Genomic DNA, 18,808 nt, shown 5'->3' with positions numbered 1-18,808 from the left:
ATTTGCCAACATCACGTTGTGAAATTTTAAATGCCATTGTAATGGTGCTTGCTTCAACCCATATAATGACTTTACCAGTTTGCATACTTTACGCTCTTGCCCAGGCACAACAAACCCTTCGGGTTGTTCCATATATATTTCTTCTTCCAGATCACCATTCAGAAACGCAGTTTTCACATCCATTTGGTGAATCTCAAGATTGTGCAAAGCAGCAATCGCAAGAAGCACCCGAATGGAAGTGATTCTCGTAACAGGTGAATAGGTATCAAAAAAGTCATGCCCTTCTTTCTGCTTAAATCCTTGGACAACTAGGCGAGCTTTGTACTTATCTATAGTACCATCGGGCTTATATTTCCTTTTCAGAATCCACTTGCACTCTAAAGTCTTATAGCCTTCAGGCAAGTCTACTAACACCCAAGTGTTATTTCTCATGATGGATTCAATTTCACTGTTGATAGCTTCTTGCCACCACGCTGCGTCTGGGCCAGACAAAGCTTCCGCCAATGACTTTGGTTCGTCATCCAACATAAAAGTTATGAAGTCAGGACCAAATGTTTTAGCAACTTTAACTCTTTTACCACGTCTTGGTTCAACATCCTCAGGACTTGACCTCGTCCTTTTTGGAGGATTAGAACTAGTGGATTCATCCATCAATCTTTCACTAGAACTATCCTCTTGCCTCTTGCAAGGGTATACATTCTCAAAGAATATAGCATTCCTTGACTCAATCGTTGTTCCTTCAGCCACGCCAGGCACAGCTGACCTATGGACTAGGAAACGATAGGCACTACTATTAAGTGCATGGCCAATAAAGATGCAATCGACTGTTTTATGGCCTATTGCAACTTGTTTCGGAGGTGACACTTCTACCTTCGCTAAACACCCCCACACTTTGAGGTATGAATATGAAGTTTTCTTCCCTTTCCACAACTCATAAGGAGTCACATCCCTATTTTTTTAGTGGAATTTTATTCAGGATATGATTCGCTGTTAACACAGCCTCCCCCCACATGTTCTGGGATAAACCAGAATTAATCAACAGAGCATTCATCATCTCTTTAAGTGTTCGATTTTTTCGTTCAGCAACTCCATTTGACTGGGGAGAATATGGAGCTGTGGTTTGGTGAATTATACCACTTGCATGACATAATTCTACAAACGGGGCAACATACTCACCACCTCTATCACTTCAAACACACTTAATTCGACAATTAAGTTGATTTTCAGTTTCATTTTTGAAGTCTTTAAACGCTTCAATTGCCTCATCTTTACTTCTGAATAAGTAAAGGTAACAATACCTTGTGCAATCATCTATAAATGTGATGAAGTACTTTTTACCACCTCTAGTTTGCACAAATTTTAAATCACATACGTCTGCATGGATTAACTCTAGAGGTTTTGTGCTCCGTTCTACCGAGTAAAACGGTAGCTTGGTCATTTTGGCTTCAAAACAGACTTCACATTTTTCTTGTGAGTTAAACTTATCTACTTTTAGTAAATTAAGATTTACTAATCTTTTTATAGCATTTAGATTTACATGTCCCAATCTTTTATGCCATAAATCAGAGCACTCAAGCAAATAAGAGGATGTGTCATCTTCCTTATTTCTTAATCCTTTTCCACGGTGAATGACCGTAACATTCAGCTCAAAAAGCCCATTCACTAGGTGACCTTCACCTATGAACTTTTCGTACTTGGTCAATATAACCTTTTCACACTCAAATTCTAGTGAAAATCCATGATTTACTAGAAGTGAGCCTGACACCAAATTATTTTGGATGTCTGGGACATGCAGCACATCCTTAAGGGTAAGAACCTTTCCGGATCCTAATTTTAGGAACACATTACCCACACCAACCACCTCGGAAGAGGCTTGGTTTCCCATACGTACTTTTCTACCTCCAACAGATTTGTAAGTAGAAAAAACGCTTCTCTCGGAGCACACATGACATATGGCACCCGTATCAACTAACCATTCATTTGGATTATTACCATGGTCCACGTCGGAGACCACTGCGATCACCTCGTGATCTTTGTTGTTTATAACAACACGTTCAAATAATTTGTACAGTATTGTTTCCAACAATAAGTACACAATTATATTGAACCAAATGTGCATTGGTATATTCATCAACCCATGCATCCCAATTACTACTACCAAATCTAAATTGGTCTTGCTTGTCAAATGACAAACGATAAACATCATTCGCAAGACGAAATATTGTACTCTTGTTGAAATCATGTCGACCGAAGCTGGAGGAAACATGAAATTCAAAGCTGGAATAAAGCAACGAACGGTCGCAATGTCGATGCGCTATGGAGTGGTTAATTCCTTGAGATCTCCTCGACTCGACTTGAAGAAGAATATAGTTTGCATCTTGTTCCTTTTATTGTATTTACTTTGTTTCATTTACCTTCCAGTTTTTGTGTTCTTTGTAATAGCAAGGGTTGCCCGTGTAAAGGCTGCAATATTTCCAACATTCGCAAGACGAAATACGCCCCGGCTAGTGCTCACGGATTGGCGTAATGTCCCCAAAGATGAAACGACTTTCCTCCTATCGAGTTGAAGCACCTCAAACTCGTAGGCTCCGGTGAACTTGAATTGAAGGCGAGAACCGAGCAATGCAATGCTCCTAAGATGCACACTAGAATGTTTGAGCTAGAGAGAAGAGAGAATGCTTGTTGTTGGTGTTCTCTTCTTCCAAATCCTACCTATTTATAGGATATGAAAGCCTACATGAAGAGTCTTGGTTTTAAAACACCTCATAATGCATTTGGAGGAGAAAGGCCAAAGGCCTAGCCTTTTGGCATTTCACACGTTTTTCTTACATAAAACTTGGGGACAAAGGCTCCTACTTTGGGGCTGCCAACTCTATCTCTTTTTGGCTTTGTGAAATGCTCATCATACCTTTTTGGTGAAACTTATGGGCTGCCCCGCCCCCTTGGCTGATCTTATGGATCCTACTTATTCATCCTTTTGGTGCTTCCAAAAGAGCTCACATTCATATACTAATTGTCTCCATTCCCTCTTTGGGAGATCCGATGATGTCATGTTGCTTGGATATACTTGCTATTTTGATAATGTTCCCAATCCTTAGATTTTTGTGTGAAGATTCTCTAATCCCTCTTTGTGTTACTTTGCAGGGATCATGGCTGTCAAAAATTTGGAGTGTGGCGGCTGAAGTCTTCGAGAAGGAAGGAGAGAGATTTTGCACATGCCATCTTTTTTGGTTGTTTCTCAAAGTGGCTAAAAGCTAAGTCCTAGCCTTGTACTTGTTGAATGTAGCTTTGTAATTTTCTCTGTCTTAAGTGTAGCCTCTTTTAAGAGTAGACTAGAGTGTAATGTTTGTAGGGAATCTTCTTATGTAAGCATGTACTATAACATCCTTATTTCCTTGCAATAATACTTCTTGATTTTCCTTAAAGTGTAATCACATTTCTCTAATAAAAGTATCTCATTTACTTTTATCATTGAAAAAATTTCTTTGCACTTTGTTTCTCATAGCAACAATACTTAATTTATTCCAAGGTCGGAAATTACAACGGAAATACTACGTCCACACGCCTCCTAAACGAAAATTAATTAAGCTAATTAATCTGATTTATCTCGAAAGAAATGAACAAAATTTCGGGGCGTCACAATAGTGGTCTCTATACGCGCCTTGAAAAGTGATGATGTTGGGATTTGACTGTGTTGTTGATGATATCTGGGATTTGTGTGTGTTGATGATGTTTGTGATATTTGTATGTATTATTGCGTGGATATATAAGAATGTGGAATAATGTTATAAATGATTGAATGCTGCGACTTTGGGTATGGAAATAGGACGTAAGACAAATTGTGAGAAGTAATATGCTTATAAGATAAAATGAGCGTGAATAAACAATAATTTGCTAATCGAACAAATTAAGTGACTATATAGAAATACGTATTTTGTAAGTGAGTATACGTAAAATTGTGATGCAATGTGATAGTATCAATATGAGAAATTATTTGAAAAATATGGTGAATATATTTGTTTTGATCATGAAAGACGTATGCACCATGTATGTGTCTGTAGGTGGATAAGAACGGAATATGTGTTCTGTCATGATTGAGGTTAAGCCAGGTAATATAAAATGATGCAAGGAGATATAAAAATAAGTGATTAGTATATTTGTTAGTAAACTATTGCCTTTTCTAAAAAGATTAAATTATGTAGTGTGGGTATTGCTACTGAGCTTACGAGCTCACCCCTCCCTCTTCTTCCACCCTACAGGTTAAGTGATATAGTTTGTATTAGAGGAGCGCATCGGCTGCATCCTTGACGAGTCACTAGTCGATTGTTGAAGTTTAGAAAATGGTGGCATGTTTTGTATAAAGTCTTTGAGTGTGAGAGAATGTTGAAAAAAATTGCACTATATATATCCTGTGAGGGGAATTGACAAGGTGGAATACGTGCTAGTAGCTTGAAGCAATGTTCGACATGGTTCTACTTGTTTGCGAAGTTATTGATACATGATGTCTTGTTTCTTTTACTGAGGCAATAATGAAAATCCAACATACTTGCAAGAGTTTATTTTCTTTGTTTTCTTCTTGTTTGAGGACAAACAAGTGCTTAAGTTTGGGGGAGTTGATAAACTTGTAGTTTAGCTAGTGTTTTGGATGTTTAAAAGTGCATATTTAAGTGTTTTGTAGCACATTACTTGAGTTTTCATCTACTACCCCCTATTTTAGTGTTTTGATGAGTTTGTCGAGTTTTGGTAATCACAACAGGTGGAAACGGACGAAACAACACCCAAAGACCTTGGCCGGGCGTTTTACACAATACCGGGCGTTTACCACATCAGGCTGGGCATCCTCACTGTCCCCGGGAATTTCTCGATGGAAAATTGCCAGGGTCGGGCGTTTTGTGCAAATAGCCCGGGTCGGGCGTTTCGTCACTTAAAATCGCCCGATCGGGCTTTTGCTTATACGTTGCTTTTGCTCTATTTTTCACCCCGGGTATAAATAGCACCTAGGGTTCGACTTCAGTACACTTTTCACACGCCCCAAATGCAGTTTTCACGTTTTGAGAGCAGATTGAAGCGACGAAGTGTCAGAATCATCAACAAGATTGAAGACGAAGACGATTTTCCATTCAATCCACCTTTGGGAGTATCTTCATTAGTTTTCCTATGTTCAATTCACTTTCTATGGATTCCTCTTGTGAATTTGTGTTGAATATGAGTGGCTAAATCTTTGTAGAGTTTTGATGAAGACTACAATGAACGCTTTTGATTAATTCAAGGACTTTTGATTACCTATGCTCTTGTGATTCCTTTGTTTCATTCTTGTGCTTTTTCAATTCAATTGCTTAGCTACCAATTGGGTTTGTTGACCTAGTTTTGAGTAATCGAGAGATACCTAATTAGGACTGATGAAAGAATGAACAACACCTAGATAATTTGCATTCGAGAGAAGGAATTATAGAGTGAGGGCTTGAGTCTTTTGTTTGAAGGAGTTAATTGTGAAGTATTAGAAGGAAACTTCAATATTAATGGTTAATCAACGGGTTGAGTGCACTCGAGAGGGGGCTTAGCCTAGACTAGCGGCTTTCCTAGTAATCCTAGAGACTTCAATTGGGTAATCGAAGTTGTTGAATTGTTCGCATCGTGTTCGTTGTAGTTGGTTCCAAGGCTCTACCGTGTTCTCTTATTTGAAACTTCTCTTTTGTTGCGTGCTTTTAGCTTGTTTATGTTTAATTGTTTTCTAAAATCAAACCAAACTTTCCGTACTGTCTAGATAATAGTTGAAGTCGGTTCGTGATACTTAAGTTTGCCCAATTTGTCTCTGTGGGATACGATACTCTTAGTTGTTTTATGCTACACTAGCCCCGTACACTTGCGGGTATTTATCATGTTAAAAATAATTCAAGTCAATATCTATTTATGATTTTAAGCTTTTAATCTTAAAAAATGAATTATATTATTATTATAATCAGTATAAACTGTATGTATCGATAATTCAATACGTATTAATTTTTGATATATTTTTGGTAAACCGATACTATTGATATATATCGTATGCTCGACATAAAATGGTATACCGCGGCATAAGAAAATTTATATCGTTATTGTATCGAAAACTTACGATACGGTATTATATCGTACCGAAAATTTCGGTATACCCAAAAATTTCGATATTTTTTTATATTTTTCAGTATAATACGATCGATATACCTTTTTTCAATATATTTACGCAGCCCTAATTTCAGCGTTTTGGGTTCAGCATTTTTAGTTTGAATTTTGGCTTTTCAGATTTTTTTTGATATATTTGTGCAATTTCAATTTTCGGTACAAATTGGTTTTTGTAGTTCAGATTTTGGATTCGATTCGATTCGATTCAATATTAATTTTCACAAAAATTTGATCAAAAACAGAATACTCACTGCTATTTACAATGTTTAGTTACACCAATATTGAACGGACAAGTGACACCATAGCCGCTCTAAAATAACTTCCTACATGATATTTTCTAATAGGTTTGTTGTTTGCTAGTGATCACTACTCTAGACAAACAAATTAATACAGCTATAAACTAATTTAGACAAACAAATTAATACAGCTATAAACTAATTTATGGAGTAGTATGCGCCACCGTACTACTCTCTTTGTCCGCAAATAGGAGTCTCGTTTTGCCATTTTATTCTGTTCGCGAATGGGAGCCCCAAATCACTTTTATCATAAATGGTAATAGGGTCTCATCTTCCACTAATTCATTCCACTCACATTTCAAAAACTAATATATACAAGTGAGACTCATATTCCACTAACTTTTTTCCACTCACTTTTCTTAATATTTCTTAAAACTCATGCCGCCACGAAATGGAACTCCTAATGGCGGATAGAGAGAGTAATTAAGACGAATTCAACTTTGGGATATTATGCTATTTTTTATAATTGGGGTTAAACTTAATAGGGTATCCTTTAGGGATGTGATCCTATGATACTCATATAGTTTATGATAACAAAATAAGTCAATATGGGCCACACAATTTTATATCTAACGGCTAGAATTAATCACTCTTTAAACTTAATTTTTACATATAAAAAGGGTAATTTTGACCTTTGAACATAAGAGACTCACGGTTATGCCATTTCGAATCTTATATAGAATTCACTCTCTCCTAAAATAATTCAAAATGTTAAATTTGACATAATTTTTTAAATATAATTTTTTTACGAAAAAATATACTTATCAAATTAAAGATAACTTTATGACGATTCCAACAAAATCCTAATTGCATGGTATTCAAAGACGGAAAAAATGATATTATAACATTTATAAAATTATATGGTGTTGTTGTTTTTTTTTACTATCTTATTGGAAAAAATATACTTCTGATATATATCGTTTATAAAATGATATGGTGTTGTTATTTTTTATTACTATCTTATTAGAAAAAAGATACTTCTGATGTATAAAATGATATATAACAGTTTATAAAATGATATGATATTGATATGATGTTGTTCATATTTGTTGGTACTATCTTCTTAGAATTCTCGTTAAATTATCTTTAATTTGATAGTATATTTTTTGTAAAAAAATAATTTTAATTGGGAGAGTTTTTGAAATTTAAATTTTTAAGATAATTGGTAGGAAGAGAAAGTAATTATGCAACACGTCCATTACCCACCCCTTTTAACTATGCATTGACTAAAATACCCTTGTAAAATTAGAAAAAATGATATTTTTTGATCTAAAAATGATAGTTTTCTAAAACTGAATCTTGACAACATATTATTAGATTGTGCGGTCCAAATTGAGTTATATCGTTATCACCCTAGTTCTAGTTATCATTCTAATGCACTCCGTATTTCATATGTATCTAACAGAAATAACAGATTTGGTCAGTTATATATACTTTAATTTAGTACATTCCTTTTATTTAGTTTTGCAAAAACAAAATAGAAAAGCACTAATTTTCATTTATAAATTTTTACCTATTATATTTTGTTCTTTAGTAGTACTTGTTTTTAGTATAGTAATTTATTGTAATATGTGGTCGAAAACTTAGATATTTAAAGAATAAAAATTATTTTAAATCTTTTTTCCATTATATTCGATCTCATAAGTTTGGTTTAACCTTCGTCCACTTCTCGTATGGCACCCCTCAATCTCGACACGAGCACATCATCTTCATTTGCATCCACAGTGGCCGCAACAAACGCGAAGCAGTGGGGAACGACGCCGTTTCACCCGCACCTTGTTTGTAATTGTGTGCCTCGATGAAGCTCCGCTCCGCCACAGGAAAGCCGAGACAGCTTCCACTCTACTTGGATCCTTCACCCCGCTTCTTGAAGCTTCCAGTTTCCTAACCCTCTCTCCATATCCAAAACCAACCTCCTCCTCACCATTTTCTCCTCCGTGATTGTTGTAGGAAACCGGACCGCCATTCTTCGCATTCATAGCTGGTTTTCACGGACAGAATGGGGATTAATTGTTCGAGTTCTTCCATTTTAGGGATTTCTGTGAATTGTGAGAGGCGAGTGTGAATTAGAGCTTCTATAAACTCGACTCCTGCGAATGAATTTTGTCGGACTCTTCCTGCTAAGGGTTAGAAGAGGGTGGTAAGGATTTGTGATAAAGATTGTCTCAGACGTTGCAGCGTAGATTGATGGAACTTGTAGAAGAAGATGAGAGTGAGGTAGACTGAAGGTGTAAATTGATCCAAACATGACAGTTTGTGGGTTTTGGATTGGGGTTGGAGAAGATGGCTTAACAATATCACTTGCTAATAATATCTGTGCCATTTTTTCAGTTTTCTTCTAGTGATACTCTACATATCTCTTGTCACCTTCCATTTTTTAAAACTATGGATGGACAACTCGTCGTTCTTCCATTATGAGTTTCAGTTTTTTATTTTGGAATATCTATATCTCTTCCCTAATCAATTATTCTACTTTAATTTTACCATTTTTGGTAATGGATCTACATTCTACCAATTTACTTCACTCCCATGTTATTATTACTATAAACTAATGAGTATATGATTCACATTCTCTATACCAACTTTTTTCCCTCATTTTTCTTTACGTTTCTTAAAATTCGTGTCAGGAACCGTTTTTCACTAACACACTTTTCTTTCTATCTCTCTCTTATTTTACCAATTTTGTATTAAAACTCGTATCATTTTTAAAGCTCTTATTCTTGAGGGCGGAGGGAGTATTACAACAAAGATGATACATTTTTTAGTTGACACGAGATTTAGGAGTTGTTGGTCAATATATTTTGAATTGGAGTTTGAAAAAAAGAGAGTTGAATATTTTTACTGGAAAGAAAAAAAATGGTTAGTGTATTAATTGGAAAGAGAAAGTAACTTCATTGATTTCAAAAATAGAAATGTATTATTTGAAACAAAGTAAAAAAGAAAGTGAGTCATCTTAGTATCTTAGTATGACGGAGGGAGTATCATATCAAGAAAATTCATTATGTAATACTCCCTCCGGATGACAATAAATGTCCTTTATATAGCTCATATTTAAGTAATTGTTTTATTTTGTAAAAGAAAATGGTTATAAAAGTTAGTGGAATGTGAGTACTACTTTTATATTGATTTTATAATAAAATTTGAGTTAAAAAAAGTTGGTGGAGTGTATTTAGGATCCATATGCCAAAAAAAAGTATAAACGAAATAAAATATTTATTGGCAGACGAATAAAAAAATGAGACATTTAATGAGGATGGAGGGAGTAACAATCTAAAATTCCCTTCACTTCCATTCAATCGATTGGTCATCTCCCACATAAATATATCTTTCACCGTCATTATGTAATACTCCCTCCGGATGACAATAAATGTCCTTTATATAGCTCATATTTAAGTAATTGTTTTATTTTGTAAAAGAAAATGGTTATAAAAGTTAGTGGAATGTGAGTACTACTTTTATATTGGTTTTATAATAAAATTTGAGTAAAAAAAGTTGGTGGAGTGTATGTAGGATCCATGTGCTAAAAAAAAGTATAAACGAAATAAAATATTTATTGGTAGACGAATAAAAAAAATGAGACATTTAATGAGGATGGAGGGAGTAACAATCTAAAATGCCCTATCACTTCCATTCAATCGATTGGTCATCTCCCACATAAATATATCTTTCACCGTCATTTAATTTTCGGCGTAGGCAACATTATAAACTTGTTTAGGTTGTAGCAACAAAGTCTATCCACCAATTCCATAACTGACCACTTTAGTGGACCACTTTAAATAGTTAATACACATTAGGTTTCTAATGTGTTAACCCCAATATTTTCCAACATATCACAATGGATTTTATGATGATTTTATTAATTTGTAAACAACATTTATAATTAGGGGTGAGCAAAATACCCAAAAATTAGATATCTGAATTAGAAATGCTCCACTTAGAGTGAGACAAAAGGAGTATATTTTGTACTATTAATTATAGAAAATTAATATTTTGATTTTTCAGTTTTTTTTGGTGTTTTTGAATATATTTGTGCAATTTCTATTTTTTGAATTTTATATTCATAGTTTATATTTTGGCTTTTAGGATATTTTTGGATATATTTGTGCAATTTTAGCTTTTCAGTTAGGATTGGTTTTTATAGTTTAGATTTTGGATAATTCGATTTGCTTCGATTTAATTTTTACAAAATTTCGATTCAAAACCGAATACTCATTGCTATGTACAATGTTTAATACTCCATCAGTCCCATTAAAAATGACATAACTTCTTTTTTTGCATGTCCCAACCAAAATGACTCATTTCCTATTTAGGAAATAATTAAAATACTCAATTACCTTTCGTATTCTTACTTTATTCATCTTTCCTACTTTTAAACATCCAACTAAGGCTGTCAAATCGTGCGGGTTGGGTCGTTATCGTGTCAGCCCATTATCGACCCAACCCAATCGTGTCCAACCCAACCCAACCCAACCCGAAATCATCGGGTTCTTATCGTGTCCCAACCCAACGGGTTCGTGCGTGTTATCGTGTACCAAAAAAAAGTCAACTCTATGTTAATGAGAGTAAGTTAGCTTGACACGAGACGGTAACGACTAAAACATGATTTTATTACACGATTTAAACATGATATTACACGATAAAATAAAAAATTACCAAATTAAAATAATTATTTTCTTAATTAAAATAATTAAATTAAAGTATAGTACTATTAAATCTATATAATAATATTACATAATTAAAAAAAATTAATTTTTAATAAAATCTAAGCATAATATTTTCCTAAAATTCATAAAAATTAATTAATATTTTTTAATTAATTAAAATTAAAGTATAATATTTTTTAATTAATTAAAATTAAAGTATAGTAATTTTAATCAACAAAAATAACTAAAACTTGAAGTTTAATAATTTTTTAATCAACAAAAATAACTAAAACTTGAACTTATAAACCAAACCCGTTATCTACGTGTCCTTATTGGGTCGACCCTATAAGGACCCAAATCATGAACGTACGTGTTCGTGTCGTGTTAATTTCGTGCGGGTCCGTGTCGTGTTATCGTGTCGTATCAAAAATTGTCAGCCCTGCATCCAACAACCTTTTCTCTTTCTATCTTTGTTCACCTCTCTATTTTTAAACTCTCAACAACTTTTTATCCCTTTTACTTTATTTCTCTCTCACACTTTTAAACACCTAACAACTTTCTCTTTTTGTTCTTAAACACTTTAAAATAAGTGTATATAAAATCTCGTATCGTCCCATGAACGGGTCATCTACTCTAGTATAGAGGGAGTACATTTCACCAACATTGAAGTGACTATTGACAACATAGCCGCATCAAAATAACTGCCTAACATGACAATTTGATTTGAAAATTCTATTTTTCTAATAGGTGTGTTGTTTGCTAGTGATCCTAGACAAAAAAATTTAATACAACTATAAACTAATTTATGGAGTAGTATGGACAATGGTACTTCCTCTATTCCTTGTTAATAGAGACATTTCTTTTCGGCACACAGTTTAAAAATAGTGTGTTAAATTGTTGGTGAAAAAAGTAAGAGAGATGAAGAGAGAGTAAAGTAAGAAGGAGAGTTACTTTTGTCCAAAAATAGAAATGACTCAATTAACTTGAAACTTCCCAAAATAGAAAAATGATTCTATTAACATGGAACGGAGGGAGTACTAATTAAGACGAATTCGACTTTGGGATATCCTGCTATTTTTTAATTTGAGTTAAACTTAATAGTGCATCACGTAAAGATGTGATCATATGATAACTCACATCTTTCTATGATAACGAAATAATTCAATATAAACCAAATAAAATAAAGTACTAACTTGGGGTGACCAAAATCTTCTCATAATTCACATCCGATCCCTCAATCTGCAACCAAAAGTCACCAAATTTAATATCTCAATTACATGTTACTTTTTCACATACTCAAAATCTGCTCCATAATTCACATTTTATCAAAGCAAGAAAGAAGTTGTTTTCGACCAATTCTGGAGTTGAACTCAATCCCAATTTCACACATCTCTTATACCATCATCCTTTACCATATTTTAGTTTGTAACTGAAGAAGATTGGGGAAGTATTTTTGTTTATTCACTCGTATCAATTAGATTACAATAATACACACTTTATAGGCCTAGAGCCAATATGGTATGTCAACTTTACATTGATGAGGATCATCTATCTTAGGAAGTAGATCAATCACAAGTTATTGTGATTGATCTTTCGGTATCTTTGGCATAATCAACGATATCTTCCAACACTCCCCGCAAGTTAAGTGATGGGGTTTCCAACACTCAACTTGTCTAGTACTTCTTGAAACGACTTTGAGTTCACGGCTTTAGTCAATATGTCAGCCAACTGGTCTTCGGACTTGACAAATGGAAGCTCGACGATTTTTGCCTCAATGTTCTCCTTTATGAAATACCGATCCACCTCCACGTGTTTTGTTCTATCATGTTGAACTGAATTCTCTGAAATGCTAATCGCAGCTTTATTATCACAAAACAACTTACACGGTTGTGACGGATGAAGACCAAGTTCCGTCATGAGTCTCTTCAACCATAGTATTTATGTGAGACCACTCTTTATGCCTCGGAATTCTGCCTCCGCGCTTGACAACGCAACCACCTTCTGTTTCTTGCTCCTCCAAGTAACAAGGTTTCCTCCCACAAAAGTGAAATATCCTGCGGTTGACCTCCTATCGTTGGGGTTCCTGCCCAATCAGCATCAGTGAACCCGTGTACTTCCAAGTGACCATGTTTTCCAAATAACACCCCATGATCTGCCGTTCCTTTTAAGTATCGGACGATCCTCACAGCTGCTTCCCAATGATCTTCCTGTGGTGAGTGCATGAACTGGCCGACGACTCCCACAGCGTATACTATATCTGGACGAGTATGCGACAGATAGATCAGTTTACCTACTAATCTCTGGTATCTCCCCCTGTCAGTGAGCTTTTCCCTTTCCCGTATCTGCAATCCATGGTTCTGTATCATTGGAGTGTCAGCAGGTTTGCAATCTATCATCCCCACCTCTGCGAGAAGATCAAACACATATTTCTTCTGGTTTATGAATATCCCTTGATTCGATCTCAAGACTTCGATGCCCAAGAAGTACTTGAGGAGGCCTAGATCTTTCATCTCGAACTCTGTGAATAAGTTCTTCCTCAATTCGCCTATCTCCTCTTCGTCGTCTCCTGTGATAATCATATCGTCTACATAAATGATGAGGCATGTAATCTTTCCATTTTTCTTCTTGAGAAACAGTGTGTGATTTGAGTTACTCTGTTGGTAGCCATATTTCTTCATCACTTCGGTGAACCTACCGAACCATGCTCTCGGGGACTGTTTAAGTCCATAGAGTGTTCTCTTCAGCTTGTATACCTCTCCGGTTCCAAATTCATCGATGAATCCTGGTGAAGGTACCATAAACACGTGCTTGGGCAATTCGCCATGTAGGAAGGCATTAGTAACATCGAACTGATGGAGAGGCCAGTCTCTGTTGGCTCCTACTGAAAAGAGTACCCGTACCGTGTTGATCTTTGCCACTGGGGAGAACGTCTCAGCATAGTCAACTCCGTATGTTTGGGTGTACCCCTTTGCAACCAGTCGAGCCTTATATCGATCGATCGATCCATCCGGTTTTCTTTTGATGGTGAACACCCATCTACATCCCACGGCCTTTGCTCATTTTGGCAGTTTTTCTTTTACCCAAGTGTCATTTCTCATCAAGGCTTTCATTTCCGTAAGCATTGCCTATTTCCAGTGTTTGCACTTCATTGCTTCTTCGGCTGTGTGGAATCTCATGTTCTTCATACAACGCAGCCTCAAATGCTCGGGCCATTTTCGTCATGTTTCCCTGAGCAAAATTTGCCACTCCATATCTGCTTTTCTTCCCGATCTTCTCAGGGGAATACCTCTTCGGAGGAACACCTCGATTGGCCCGTGGTGGAAGCACATACCTCCCTGTGTCCCCATCTATAGTGTTGTCTTCCATCTCTGCATGGTTAGTACTCTCTGTAGTATCTACTTCAGGAGCTAAGTTTTGACATACCTCAGATACCGGTTGAGGCGGATCAGATGGACGTGGTTGAGGGGACTCTGGAGGGGCTTGCTCGGCGACAGTGTCCACAGACTCTGGTGGATCCTCAATCGAGTGGCTTGGAGGTGATACAAACCAGCTTAGACAGTCCCCATGATTATTTTGAGAGCTATCGGACTTCTCCCCCTGACTGCTAAGGTGGTGGTTATAGAAAAACTCGGTTTCAAGGAAGTCACAGTTGATAGTGGTGATGATTTTCTTAGTACTAGGATCGAAGCATCTATATCCCTTCTGGTTTACCCCATACCCCACGAAGACGCACTTAGTTGCACATGGGGAGAATTTTGTTCTTTCGTGTTTGGGAATGTGGACGTAGACGGTACATCCAAAGACCTTCGGTGACAGGCTGAGGGATTCAGGTATTTGGGCTTGTTGGGAAAGGATATCAAGGGGAGTTTTCATTTTTAGGACTTTGGTCGGGAGTCTATTGATGAGATAGACAGATGTTGCAACAGCTTCAGGCCAAAGGGTTTTTGGTACGTTTGATTCAATCATGATGGCGCGGGTGATTTCTAGGATGGTTCGGTTTTTTCTTTCGGTGACTCTATTTTGTTCAGGGGTGTAGGCGCAAGATGTTTGGTGTAATAGGCTGTTTTTCTGGAAGAAGTCAGTCATGGTGTGATTAACAAATTCCCTCCCGTTATCTGAACGAAGGATTTTGATGGTAGTGTGGAATTGGGTTTGGATCATGTGAAAGAAAACAGATGAATTTGTCAGCTACTTCAGATTTATGTTTCAAAAAGTAAATCCAGGTCATTCTAGTGGAATCATCTATGAATGTCACAAAATATCGAAACCCGTTACCCCCAATAACCGGTGCAGGCCCCCACACATCAGCATGCACTAAATCAAACATGAATTTCATACGAGTATCTGAAGGTTTAAAGGATTGTCTGTGGCTCTTGGCCAAAACACAGGTTTCACAAGCAAAATCTTTAGGTAAAGAAAAATTCGGAAACAAAAGTTTAAAATAACCCTGGGACGGATGTCCAAGTCTTCTGTGCCACACCCAAGCCTCTGTTCTCGTGGATCCGTGAGCCAGCATTGCACTGCCATGTTGAGCTACCCCATCCACGTAGTAGAGCCCCTGGTTCTCAGTGCCACGCCCAATGATCTTCCTCGTCCGAATATCCTGTAAGATGCAGAAAGATGGATACATTAGGAGTGTACAATTCAATTCTCGGGTCACACGGCTTACTGACATCAAACGTTGAGACTGGCTAGGGACAAATAGGCAATTTGATAATTGAAGAGTAGGAGAAATTTTAATGGTTCTCGCCCCGGCTACTGTTATTAGTTCCCCATTTGCTATTCTAATGTAAGTCTCAGTAACCTGTTTGAAATCACTAAAATCAGAAATCTCTGGAGTCATAGTGTCTGTAACACCACAATAAAAAATCCAACCCTTCCTATTACCCTTATCTATGTTTTGCACAGAAAAAGCAGCGGAAATTTCTCTCAAAGGTGTAAATCTGTTATATGTGCAAATATGGTTAATAGTGGGGTGCATTTGTGATAGTGGTAGACGTCTGGGGTGTTTTTTAACAATATGTAAATCTGTGGGGTGTCTTCTTGAATTGGAAAACTGTTGGGGCTTCTCTTAATTACATGTATATCTGGGGGGTCCTTTTTGGGATTGTGATTTAACAGGGGGGCTTTCTGCAAATTCAGTAAATAAGTAGGGTTTGTTGGGTTTGGTCGAAGACCAAACCCGTTACCTCCGCCGCTGTTCCACTTCGGGAGTTCCGTTTGGGCTCCCGTCCGCTCGACGAAGTTTCCGACCCGGACACCACTTCCGCCACCATCGCTGTTATCGCCGGAGTACTCATGGTTGTCAATTTGTTTCCCCCCTCCATTCGATCCATCTCGGTGCTGAATTTGGGAAATCCCCTGTCTCTGTCCCGTCTCATTGATTCCGACGGCTGCTAGCTTGATCTGGGCCCGTGCTTTTTGTTTTTTGTCCCACCAATCCGGGAATCCTACGCGAAGGAAGCAGGTATCCCTCGTGTGTTTGTTTTTCCCGCAATGCGAGCACCATAATTTGCTTTTGTCAACGCGTCCTCCGGTTTGGTGACTGACTTCGGTCGGCGGTGGTCGTGGTGGTCCTTTGCTGGACGATCTCTCCCTTTGTGCTCTGAAGCCGTATCCAATCTCTCCCGATGATGTATCGGTGCTCCCAACGCTGAGGTCTTTGCCGGTTTTAGGGGATGCCGGTGGCATGATCCTCAATCGAGCCGCCTCCCTCTGGACCCGTCCGTAGGCCTCTTCGACTGAGGGATAAGGTTCCTCATCTTTGAGGATATCTCGTCGGATAGTGTCGTATTCTGGGTTGAGCCCGGTGAGAAATTTGAACAGCCTCGTTGTGTTGGAGAATTCGCGGAATTGTTTGACTCCTTTGTCGCAGCAGTCTACTGGTTGCTTCCAGCATCGATCAACATTTATCCACAGTCCGTGGATTCGCCTATAGTACGTCTCCAGATCCATACTTCCTTGTCGGAGCGCAATGGCTTTGTCTTCCAGATCATAGATGAGATACGAATCTCTCTTGCCTTCAAAGGTCACAGCGAGATTATCCCAAATCGCCTTCGCGGTTTGATGGTGGGCAAAATAGGCGATTTTATCGTTTTCGATATTGTCGATTATCCACGAAAAAACCACTAGATCGGTTTCCTCCCATTCGGTGTACTCGGCGCTTTCTGGTTTTGGTGGGGGGTCTCTGATGTGGGAATACCCACCTCGGCTGCCTATTGCGACCTTCATCAATCTCGCCCATAATGGATAATTTTTGCCATTCAATTTGAATGCAACAGTGACATTTTTGCTGGCTTTCATTTTTTAGGGTTGAACTGTTGGTTTGGTATTTTCTGACTCTAAATCGGTCATGGTTTTTCTGTGCAGGGATTTCAGCCTCTTGGCCGTAAAGGGTATGTTTTTTTTTTTTTTTTTTTAAATTAACTTCATATATTTATATCATATATATGAAGGAGGAAAGACAAATTACGCCACCCAGGGTTTGAACTCGAGACCTCCAGGATGGACGCGGTATCCAGCACCCTTTACCGTTAGGCCAAGGGGCTTGGATGGCCGTAAAGGGTATGTTGTTTGGTAAGGATTGATTCTCGGCCTCTTGACCGAGATTGGTATTGGGGTTGCTTTGGCTATGATGAATTTTTTCTGAGCCAGATCTTCATCTGCTCTGATGCCATGAAGAAGATTGGGGAAGTATTTTCGTTTATTCACTCGTATCAATTAGATTACAATAATACACACTTTATAGGCCTAGAGCCAATATGATATGTCAACTTTACATTGATGAGGATCATCTATCTTAGGAAGTAGATCAATCACAAATTATTGTGATTGATCTTTCGGTATCTTTGGCATAATCAACGATATCTTCCAACAGTAACCAACAAATCAATGGCATAGTCTGGAAACTAGAATCAAAGATTCATAACAATGGCCCAAACTCACTCATAAACCAATAATCCAAACAGCAGCCGCTGGACCGGGGCGAGTGCAGTGAGTGACTACGGCTGAACTGAGGCGATGGACAGCAGCAACGACTCGACAACGGAGCAACAGCAGCAATACAAAATGAGAGGAGAGGTACGAACGAGGCTGGGTGGGAATTGTCTGGTTCCCTAATCTTTTCTTTTATTTATTCTTTAAAATGTTTCAATTATTTTTTTTGTGTTTTGGGCCTTGACTAAATTATGTCGGGCTAATTAAATTGAAGGGGTTGGATTTATGGTTTTATAAAATAATTTTGGAGCCCATATTAAATTCTTTACTCGGTATTTCTTTTCACACGAGAAAGATAATAAATTCCCAAACACTTTTCAAAGAAGATGAAGAAGTACGAGATTGTCGATACGAGTTCGAAGATGCAAGCGGCCGGCCGTCATAGCCCGACGACGCCTCGGGCGGCCGCAAATAATCGTAATTTATGAAGCCCAAGGAAAGAACGAAGATTAATTAAATCAAACGATTTAATTATAATTTCAAGTTCCAACGAAATTCCTAAAGAAGAGCGAGAATAATTGGACCTTAGGATGCATGCATTCTAAATGTTTATTTTCTCGAGATTCATGTGTATCTCAATTGTTTTTTTTCAAGAAGGTTGTTCGCACACCAGTTAAGGTCGGACGTGACGTTCGATTCAGGAAAATTCTAAGCTGTTGAGGTGGGCTTTCTTTTAAAATATTTTTGAAATATTTTGCTAAATTATGAATGATG

General features: G+C 37.3%; 1 protein-coding gene across 1 annotated transcript; it reads right to left on the bottom strand.

Moving 5' to 3' along the window:
- Nucleotides 1-14,185: 14,185 nt before the first annotated feature.
- Nucleotides 14,186-17,401, bottom strand: LOC121766938. Its single transcript, XM_042163166.1, has 3 exons — nt 16,288-17,401; nt 15,374-15,502; nt 14,186-15,213 (listed from the first exon to the last, which is right to left on the bottom strand). The coding sequence occupies exons 1-3, from the start codon at nt 17,399-17,401 to the stop codon at nt 14,186-14,188; spliced, it is 2,271 nt and encodes a 756-aa protein (XP_042019100.1).
- Between the last annotated feature and the right edge of the window lie 1,407 nt (nt 17,402-18,808).

Source organism: Salvia splendens, chromosome 15, assembly GCF_004379255.2.
Source record: "Salvia splendens isolate huo1 chromosome 15, SspV2, whole genome shotgun sequence".
Classification (NCBI taxonomy): domain Eukaryota; kingdom Viridiplantae; phylum Streptophyta; class Magnoliopsida; order Lamiales; family Lamiaceae; genus Salvia; species Salvia splendens.
Note: the sequence above shows the minus strand (reverse complement) of the source record. Positions and strands in the feature narration are given on the sequence as shown.

What these genes read in the sequence shown, in the direction of transcription:
- LOC121766938 (XM_042163166.1), bottom strand. Translation starts at nt 17,401, where the DNA reads ATGAAAGCCAGCAAAAATGTCACTGTTGCATTCAAATTGAATGGCAAA. An exon ending in GAAGTGGAACAGCGGCGGAG is followed by an intron (nt 15,503 to 16,287) that starts GTAACGGGTTTG and finishes CTTTACCTAAAG; the next exon opens with ATTTTGCTTGTGAAACCTGT. An exon ending in GCCTGCACCGGTTATTGGGG is followed by an intron (nt 15,214 to 15,373) that starts GTAACGGGTTTC and finishes TCCTTCGTTCAG; the next exon opens with ATAACGGGAGGGAATTTGTT.